The 10541-nt window shown below is 41.6% G+C and overlaps 1 protein-coding gene across 1 annotated transcript; it reads left to right on the forward strand.

Annotated features, from left to right (window-relative positions):
• Window positions 1–7461: 7461 nt before the first annotated feature.
• Window positions 7462–10134, forward strand: LOC148999496 (wall-associated receptor kinase 2-like). Its single transcript, XM_089140113.1, has 3 exons — window positions 7462–8393; window positions 8476–8652; window positions 8809–10134. Exons 1-3 carry the CDS (start codon window positions 7490–7492, stop codon window positions 9984–9986), a joined length of 2259 nt encoding a protein of 752 aa, XP_088996239.1. The 5' UTR covers window positions 7462–7489; the 3' UTR covers window positions 9987–10134.
• Window positions 10135–10541: the final 407 nt, after the last annotated feature.

Raw genomic sequence — 10541 nt, forward strand, 5'->3', positions numbered from 1 at the left:
ACCTAGGAACAAAAAGGTTAACCTGCTAGGTTAAACATAGATTATGAGGGAAAAATATTATAATCAAAGATAAAAGAACTAGGATATGAAGATTACAGATATAGTAATGAAAACACATTGATTGGGTTACCATGATCAAACTAGGGGTTCTTGGTTTGATTCCAGAAAATTAGGGTTTCACCCTTTTTGGTTCCCCTCGGAAAAAGTTGAGAGCTTTGGATGAAGGGAGATATATTGTTAGCCAAAAGTAACAAGAAGGGTCAATCAATGATGAAGTTTAGGTTAACACAAATGTCACCCAAGAGGTTTCCCTTCACAAGGGAGGTTACCAAAAGTTCTCCAGATGATCACACAGGTTAGGGTTTCAAAGGATTAGGGTTAGGGTTTTGAAGATTCCACTGGCTGAGGTTAAGATCATGATGATGATCATGGATCTTAAAGAACATGATGAGATCATGGAATAGATGGTTGCAAGAGTGCATCATCTTCTTCTTGATCTCAACGAAGAACAGAATTAAAGAAAGAAAATCAGAGATAGAAGAAAGAGTGAGTGAAATCATACCTTTGCTGTAGGAGGATGAAGAATTCTTCAAGTCTTTGTGAGAGATCACCAAAGAATGCAAGGGAATGGTTTAGATTAGGGTTCTAACTCGTTCCAGAGGCTTAGGAGGCAGATGAGGCGGAGTATTCCCGAGATTAGACTTAAATAGAAGAGACAAGATTCAAATTTCAAAAACAGAATCAATTGGTCGATTGATTGGTTGATTGGTCCAATCGACCAATGAGTTGACCAATCAAGACAACAACTTTAAAATGTGGATTTGAAGGTTTAGATCAAGTCCAAACATCAAGGGGTTTTGCACACACCTAGAGTGACATACCTAGGAGTTAGAAATGCCTTTGAATCAATACAGAGACCACTCCAAGACCATCAACTAATCCAATCTTCATCAGGGTGCAGTTTCCACCATTAGAACACTGGCATCAACACTCATGGATTCCAATCCAGCCATCAAGTCTTCAACAGAAATGGCCCAAAGATGACTTCTTGCCTTACTTCAGGGTCACTGGACCTACAAATAACAAAGTTTCCGAATTAGGGTCAGGGCTGGGTTTCACAATATCGATTCCCCACATCACAAAAGGGATGGGGTCTATAATCGAAGTCATGGTTTCAACTGGGCGTTTGGATACCGTAGCATGTATTTGGCAATTGCTACATCGACAAACATATTCCATAGCAGCTTGCTGGAGCTTAGGCCAATATAACCCAAGCCTTAAAATTTTTTGTGCCAGGGCCCGACCGCCCATGTGAGCACCACAAATTCCTTCATGTACTTTAGCTAAAGCTGATTCTGATCCTTCGGGACCCAAGCATCTCAAAAGGGGTCCGGAATAAGACCTTCTGTATAGCCTTCCATTCTGCATAATGAATCGTGTTGATCGCACTATGATTAATCTTGCCTCTTTCGGATCCTCTGGTAGTTTATCATCTCTCAGATATTCTACTATTGGATCCATCCAGCAACGCTCCACTTCAATATAGGAAATTTCCTTTTCCTGATAACTTGGAAATGTTATCTCTTCTATGTAGACCGAAGGGTCTAAATTCTTTTCTTTGGCATTGGCTAATCTGGATAGCTCATCTGCCATTGTATTTTCTTTTCTTGGGATCTGACCTACTTTCAGATTCCTGAATTCTTTCTGCAATACTTGCACAATTTCTTGGTATTTCTGCAACCAGGGTTCTTTAACACCATACTCCCTTTGTACTTGATTGACAATAAGCTGAGTCACTAAAAATAGTTACGTCTGCTATCGCCAATGCTTTTGACAATCGAAGTCCAGCTATTAGGGCTTCATACTCTGCCTCGTTGTTACTTGCTTCGAATGTAAATCTCGAAGCATATCAAATAATAAATCCTGCTGGACTCTTCAGAAGAATTCCAGCCCCTGCTCCCTGCTTGTCACTCGAACCATCCACGTTTACCTCCCAAATGGTCGGGATAGTGGGTTCGGCAATTTCTTCCATTGGTGTAGTAGTCTCTACTACAAAGTTGGCTATTGCTTGAGCTTTGATTGCCGTTCGAGGCTTAAAGCTTACTTGGAACTCACTGAGTTCAACCGACCAAGCTACCATTCTTCCAGACAAATCAGGTTTACGAAGAACTTTACAAAGGGGAAAAGTAGTAAATACCTCGATTGAATGAGCCTGAAAGTATGGCCGTAGTTTTCTAGCTGCTATCACAAGAGCTAGAGCCTGTTTTTCGATCTGAGAATATCGTGTCTCCGCGTCAAGTAGTACGTGGCTAACATAATAAATTGGTCACTGTTTCTTGTCTTTTTCCCGAACGAATATTGCGCTGACTGGTGAAGGGGATGCTGCTAAATATAGCTGTAAGATTTCTCCCTTCTCGGATCGAGACAATAACGGTGGTCTTCCTAGTGTCTCCTTCAGTTCTTCGAAAACTTTTTGACATTCCTCAGTGCACTTTGCCTCCTTACTGCCCCTCAAATCTTTGAGTGCTTTGAAAAAAGGTAGACACTTTTCTCCTGACTGTGAGATGAAACGGTTCAATGCGGCTACTCTCCCCGTTAAGCATTGCACATCCCGAATTGTTTTGGGGCTTCCATATCAATCAAAGCTTGTATTTTGGCTGGATTAGCCTCAATACCTCTTTGTGATACCATGAAGCCCAAGAATTTTCCTGACGAAACTTCGAAGGCACATTTCTCCGGATTCAGCTTCATTTGGTATTTTCACAGCACTGAAAATACCTCTGTTAAATCTTCAATATGTTTTGTCCTTGCAATGCTCTTTACCAACATATCGTCAACATAGGCTTCAACATTCTTCCCGATCAAGTCTTTGAAAATTTTGTTGACGGCCCTCTGATAAGTAGCCCTTGCATTCTTCAGGCCGAATGGCATGACTTTATAATAAAAGCTCTCACGATCAGTCATGAAAGCCGTAAACTTTCTGTCCTCCTTGTTCATGAGGATCTGGTTATATCCTGAGTAGGCATCCATGAAACTCAATGTTTCATATCCTGCAGTTGCATCGATCAATAGATCAATCCTAGGCAATGGGTAACAGTCCTTAGGGCAAGCCTTGTTGAGATCTGTGTAATCTGTACACATCCTCCACTTTCTATTTGCCTTTTTTGACCATTATCACATTGGCCAACCAGATTGGGCATTCAATTGGTTCAATGAAACCAGAGGTCTTCAATTTTTCAACTTTGCCTCGAACGGCTTCGTATTTTTCCATGGAAAAATTTCTCCTCTTCTGAATAACTGGTTTCACCTTTGGATCTGTCCAAAGTTTTTGCTTTGCAATTTTCCGATCAATTCCTGGCATATCATCTGTAGACCATGCGAACACATCACTATTTTGTTGAAGAAAAGACCTCAACTCTTCTTTGAATTCTTCCAGCTGCTCAGACCCGATATAAGTAACTCTTTTTTCATCATCGGGATACAACTGAATTTGCTCTAATTTCTCTACTGGCTCGGGCCTTTACATTTCTGCCTCGTCCCGATCATCTCGTACCTCAATTGGTAGCGCTGTCACCTTTCTCAGGCCCTCCTTATCCTTTAAATATGCAACATAACATTGCCGAGAAATTCTTTGGTCAGATGAAACTTGACCGATTCCCATCTCTGTCGGGAATTTTATTTTTAGGTGTTTCGTGGAAACGATAGCACCTAACTTTGATAAGGATGGTCTCCTGAGGATGACGTTGTAAGCTGGGAGCTCTCGAACCACTAAGAAATTTACCCGAACGGTAGCTTCCTTGGGGAAGGTTCCAATCGACAGGTCCAATTGGACCGATCCTTCCGCTATTGCAGACGATCTTGCAAAGCCATATAAATGTGTGGATGATGGCTCCATCATAGTCTTCATCCACCTTAAGTTTCTGATAAGCTGCATAAGATAAAAGGTCTGCAGCAGAGCCGGTGTCAACTAACACCCTGTGTACTTCTCGGCGTGCAATCTCTACCTTGATGACTATGGCATCATCATGAGGTAAACAAATGCCTCTTTCATCTTCTTCGCCAAAGGTGATTGAACCCTCAGCATTTGGCCTTTTATGCTTTTGCGTTTCTCCAGTCCCAATGAATTTGGATTTTGCTTTCAGCTTCAGGAGTGATTCAGGCTCGGGACCTCCAAAAATTGTAAGGATCGGCGATCGAGTAGCATCGATCACCTCCTTACCCTTCTTAGACTTAGGAGCCTCCTTCGGTTGATCTAGGCTAATCGAACGGTCCCTTTTTGCACCTGGGTCACGTGGTTTCTCTCGTCCTCTCCTGACGAAATTGGATAAGTGTCCTTGGGATATCAATCTCTCAATATCTGCCTTTAAATGTCTGCAATCATTGGTATAATGACAGTAAACCTTGTGGAAACGGCAATACCTTTCTCGATCCTGCTCCCCAGGCTTTGTGGGAAGCTTTGGAGGCCACTTCAAAATATTTCGTTTCTTGATAAGATTTAGAATGTCAGCCCGAGGAGTATTTAATGGAGTATACTCACTTTTGTCGGGACATCTCTGCCGCTACGCCTGATGAGGCTTTCCGACTCGATCACGAACATTCTGCTTCGGCTTCTGCTTGTTCTCAAGAGCCTTCTGTTCTTTCGCAGAGGCTTTATTGTCCACTTGGCGTGCGTCTAGGATCTCTGTGACTTCAGCCTGCTTTTGGCATCTATGTACTAGTTCAGCATAAGTTGTAGGCATATCTTGAAGTAATAACTCCAAGAGTCGTCTGTTAGTGAGTCCAGTGAACAAAACAGTTTTAGCTACTTCCTCATCGAGATTCTCTATCTCCATTGTAACCTTGTTGAATCTTTTCAGGTATTCCCGAATCGATTCACTCTTCCCTTGTCTAATAGTAAACAAGGTTTCCTCGGCTTTTTGATCTGGATTCCACTCTGGAACCGTCCTATGAATTTGCGTGCCAATTCGTCGAAATCCACGATCCTTCCTGACGGGAGGTTCGAAAACCATTCCTGTGCCGCTCCCATTAAAGATGAACCGAAGACCCTGCAAAGGATTTCATCAGAATTACCTGCAACTGCCATAGTCTGCTGATAATAACTAATGTGGGCAGTGGGATCTCCCGACCCATCGAACGTGGAAAAAGTTGGTAAACGGGAAGTGTGAGGAAACTGATATCCGGCAATGGGCCTGGCAAATGAAGTTTTTCGGATAACTGAATAGATATCATCAGTTATTCTTCCTCTCGCCAATTGTCCGAGCTTTTGATTGATATTGGCCAATTCTTGACTAATATGTGTTGACCGATCTCCAACAACCCGATCATTACCTCGAGCAACACAATCATTCTCTCAAGCAACACGATCATTATCACGAACAACACGATCATTCTCTCGAGCAACGCGTCTGATAGTTGGTGAGTGAGTTCGTACTCCTGTAACCAACCTTGTATTTGAATCGGTAGTACTCCCTTGGGGTCCGTCGAACCGATCGTTGCGCCTAGGGAGATCTTCAGTTCTCCTAGGTACTCGGTCACCTTCCCAGAAGTTTTGACTGACATTCTGTTCATCGATCAATCTTTGATCCCGCTGTGATGCGCGTCTTCCTGCATCACGATGATCGGGTGCTTGTGGTATCACCACTTGTCTGGTTAGCACACAGAGTGCCTGACTTATCTCCAACATCTGGAGTTTCAGTTGATCCAGTTGATACTGGAGTGGATCTGGAGGATTATTACCTCCTTGACTCCAATCTACTTCAAGGGGTCGACTTCCCCTCGAAATATCTGGATTGTTTACTCCGGGAATTTGGACGCCAGCATCTCGCTGTGCAGCAGCTGCTACTGCTGCCGCTGATCTAGTCACCATAGCTTTCTGAAACGTTTCCCACAGATGGCGCCAAATGATGCGTCCAAAATCTGCTCAGCCCTTAGATCTCCTGAGAGTGACCTGCAAAATAAAGCGTTAGATGTGGCCCGACCGCTAGGATCGGGAGTCCACCTCCGAAGGCTAAATAAGTTGATGAACTTAATCACAAAAGGCTCTGCTAGAGCATAGGGCTAAGGAATGAATAACAAGAATACGATTCAGATAGTAAGCATCGAGTGTTTTTGTCCGTCCCTACCGTGTGGGTAGGTGATGTATTATATAGAGTGTACCTTCGAATCTTCTTCGTTGGATGTATTTTGAGCCTTCTTCGGGTAGTCGTTGGATCTTATCAGATAGATCCGTTGAGTAATAGACTTCTACTAGTTTGGACTAAAAGATGACTCCTAGGATAACCCGATTGTTATCTGATGATTATCCGTATGATAGCGATGAGTGACAGCTGCCGAATTCTGCTAGCCGTCATTAGGTTGATTAACCTAATCCGAACGTATCGGATTAGGGCGTGCTTGTGACTGAGTTAGTTTTCTTCCTCAGCAAGCTATCTCCTGGACCCGGCTCGCTCGGAAGCGAGTCGATTCCTTTCATCCAGACCGGAGTCGAGGGTCGAACCAAGAATGAACCAAGTTCGGTCATATTTTCTCTATATCAGGAGGAGAACCTTTAGCTACTCAACCATGATTTTGGAAAGTCTAAGCCCCATTGTGGTGGCTACTGGGTTTGCATCTGATATCCCAAGTGGATGGAAACAATCACTGGTTCGAGTTCAACAATCATGTAACTACATTTTGAAATACGTAGAGAAACAAAATATGTCCAACAAACCAGGATTTACTTCACTTTGATCCAACACAAGGGTCACTTACTGCAGTTAAGAAAAAATAATATGAGGAAATGAAGAGAATAACAGGCAACCAACTGTATAGAGAACACTGAACTTGAAGTCCAATATAATTAATAGGGTTATTTAGAGAAAACTAATTAAAGTCTTCTTTTGTTTGATTGTGATTGTTTAGCTGTTGCTTGTTTGTTGTAATTATTATTATAGAGATAGAGACAAGTATACGGTCATGATGATGGGTTTGATATGGGATTGTAATCTATAAATATATCTATACTCTACTTCTCAAATAAGGAATTGAAATATTCTGTTTCCCTTTCTTAATAATTATATTCTGTATTACATGGTTTAGTTGTTGCTTCTATGTTGTGATTATTAAATTTTTCTGTAGTGGTCCATCCAGTTCACCCATTTATCTTATATCATGGAGGATTGAGGTAGAGAGGGAATTTGGTGTAGAGTTTGAGGGAGACTTGAAGACTTGGCTTTCCGCTCTATTTATTATTTTATTCTAGTTTGAGGGAATTTGAAATTTTAGTATGGACAGACATTAAACTATGGAAGATTGGTGAAAAAAACTTAGGAAGACTTGAAGAGTTTAACAGGTCAAGTCAACCTACACCCAGTCCAGCTATTGGCCTGAAAGTCAACGATTGCTTCCTGAAACGATGCAAAAATTGTATAAAATCAAGCAGATAGTACTCTTCTCTTCCATGAACTCAAGCAAAATCAAGAAGATAGTTCCTACATTTCTTCGCTAAGCCATGGGTTCTGATCTTCTTCTGTTGCTTAAGTTCTTCTTCCTGTTTTGGCCAGCTTTAGCATCATCCACTTTCCCCGTAGCTAGGTCCAACTGCTCCGATCATTGTGGTAATATCACAGTTCCATACCCCTTTGGTTTTGGAGACGAAGGTTGTTACAGAGAAGGTGGTTTTTTCCTAACCTGCAACGACACTCATTACGACCATCCAAAACTGTTCCTTGGGACGGGAAATATTGAAGTGTTGGACATTTCATTATTACAAGGCCAAATGCGAGTCCTGAATTTCATAAGCCAGGATTGTTACAACACAACGGGCTGGGCTTATGGGAACAGTCCGAGTTTCCATTTGGGAAATTATCCGGGAAGCTTGTCCGACACCGACAACAGATTCACAGTTCTGGGTTGTGACAGCAATGCTATCTTTAACACTAATGATGGAAATTTCTCGAGTGAGTGCAGCATGAAATACTGCAGCTACACAAACGATAATACTACTCAAGATTCCTGCAGCGGGGAGAGCGGTTGTTGTCAGATCACCATCCCAAAGAGGGTCAAGATATTCGACGTAACAATCGGGAGCTTTTACAACCACAGGGAGATCTTGAGTTTCAATCCCTGCAGCTACGCTTTCGTGGTTGACGTGAACTGGTACAATTTCTCCGTGTCCCATCTCAGAAATTTCAGCAACGATAACAAGGTAGATGGTTTCCCACGAGTCCCGGTTGTGTTGGATTGGGCAATAGAGAAACCAAATGATTCGTCTTGTGAAGCAGCAAGAAAGGACCACAAAACTTATGCTTGTGGCGAAAATTCTGAGTGCCATAAGTCCAAGAACGAGCTTGGTTACAGCTGCAACTGTTCTCAAGGTTACCAAGGAAATCCTTACCTTCCTCACGGATGCCAAGGTAATTAAATTCCTCAACACTAATATTTCGATTTCTGCTGGGGGAAAGCCCTAAGTCATGCAGGTGTGTTTTTGTTTTGCAGACATAAATGAATGTTTAGATCCAATTAATAGTCCTTGCAATGAGAGTGCGGTTTGTACGAACCTGCCTGGAAGTTACAACTGCTCTTGCCATCATGGCTATGTGGGGGACGGGATAAAAGATGGCAGTGGGTGCAGGCGGAGCCAAAAGCAATTCCCGGTGATTCCGTTCACTGTAGGTATGTAAGACTGTAAGAACTACAGACTTTAGGAAAGAAAAAGTAAGCCCTGCTTGTTTGGATGTAAAATACATGTTGTAGTGTTTTAATGCTTCTTTAAGGTAAATTAAATTCCTAACATTTCTAGTCTTTGACAAGTTCAATTTCTCCTTATAGGTACTGGTATGGGGTGCTTGTTTCTTCTTGGGGTTAGCTTGATGATGTTTTTTGCATTTCAAAAGAGAAGGGATAACAAACTCAGGCAAAAATTCTTCCAGCAAAATGGAGGTTTCTTGTTAAAGCAGCAGCTGTCTTCCCATGAAGGATCTGTTGAAGTTGCCAAAATCTTTACAGCTGAAGAACTGAAGAAAGCTACAAACAACTATGCTCAGGATCATATCGTTGGTCGAGGAGGCTATGGTACGGTATACAAGGGAATTTTTGTTGATCATAGAGTTGTTGCCATTAAGAAGTCAAAAATAGTTGATGAAAGTCAAATTGAGCAATTCATAAATGAGGTGGTTATTCTGTCCCAAACCAACCATAGAAATGTGGTGAAGCCATTGGGTTGTTGCTTAGAGACTGAAGTTCCCACTTTAGTGTATGAGTTTGTTACTAACAAAACCTTATTCGACCATATACATAATGAGGGGTGTAATTCTCGAATCTCATGGGATAATCGTCTAAGGATAGCTGCAGAAACATCAGAGGCCATCGCTTATTTGCATTCTGCAGCTTCGCCACCTATAATTCACAGAGATATCAAGTCAGTGAACATTCTCTTGGATGATAATTACGGTGCAAAGGTGTCAGACTTTGGTGCATCAAGGTTGGTTCCATTAGATCAGACTCAAATTAGTACACTAGTCCAAGGAACGCTGGGGTATCTGGACCCAGAGTACCTTCAATCAAGCCAACTCACAGAAAAGAGTGATGTTTATAGTTTTGGCGTAGTACTTTTGGAGCTATTAACTGGGAAAAAAGCACTCTATTCAGATGGTTCCAGTAAAGACGTAGGCCTAGCAATGCATTTTATCACTTCAATCAAAGAAGGAAGGGTTTGGGATATTCTAGATGATCGGGTTATAGCTAAAGGATGCAAAGAGCAACTCCATGAAGTCATACTACTGGCTGAAAGATGTCTAAGAATAAAAGGGGAAGAAAGGCCTAAAATGAAAGAAGTGGCAATGGAGCTACAACGGTTGAGCAACTATCAAAAGCACCCTTCGGTTGCACAAAATTCTGAGGAGGTTGAAGCTCTCCTTGGCGAATCATCAGACTTTCATGGCCACCACACTGTCGGGTATGATAGTATGATTAATCAGGTGGCAATATCATTAGATGGTGGGAGATGATAATGCATGCTAAGATAGTGTTGGAATCTTGCTTCTTTACTCTTTTCTCAATTTTGTGATTTCTCATAGAAGAAATTTGTTGTGTTTGAGTATGTCCTTTTTTAATGATGTCAATCTCTATAATCTTTGTTTAGATAGTAATTTCTAAATTAAGGGAAATTTCTAGAGGACCCCTTACCTACTAAGTAGGGTTCACATCCTCTTTCTTCTTCTTCTTCTTCTTTTTTTTTTTTTTGGTATGAAGGGGCATTATTAAGCCGGAGATGGGGATATTAATATGCCTTAACAAGAGTCGAACAACTTTGTATTGATATATTTTATAATAGAAGCTAGGTTGAAAAAAACAAAGAGCTCACGGCTCACCTAGTATTTTAAAATATAAATGGTCATAAATACCCTTTTACTTTTAAGTATAGGTATTATACATAAGAAACATGGAGGGGTAATCATCCATATAGCAATCACCGTGTTTGTGGACCCTCAATATTTTCCTTCTTTGACCAAATGGCTTCGGAAGACTTAAAGCAATTGACCGCGTCAAGTCATGCATGCCAA

This window comes from Hakea prostrata, chromosome 11 (genome assembly GCF_041222555.1).
Source record: "Hakea prostrata isolate BN-2017 chromosome 11, UWA_Hpros_2, whole genome shotgun sequence".
NCBI lineage: Eukaryota > Viridiplantae > Streptophyta > Magnoliopsida > Proteales > Proteaceae > Hakea > Hakea prostrata.

Excerpts from the sequence above, each read along its gene's own strand:
- LOC148999496 (XM_089140113.1), top strand. The coding sequence starts at position 7,490 with ATGGGTTCTGATCTTCTTCTGTTGCTTAAGTTCTTCTTCCTGTTTTGG. Across the intron at positions 8,394-8,475 it reads CCTTCCTCACGGATGCCAAG|ACATAAATGAATGTTTAGAT; the intron begins GTAATTAAATTC and ends TTTGTTTTGCAG. Across the intron at positions 8,653-8,808 it reads GGTGATTCCGTTCACTGTAG|GTACTGGTATGGGGTGCTTG; the intron begins GTATGTAAGACT and ends TTCTCCTTATAG.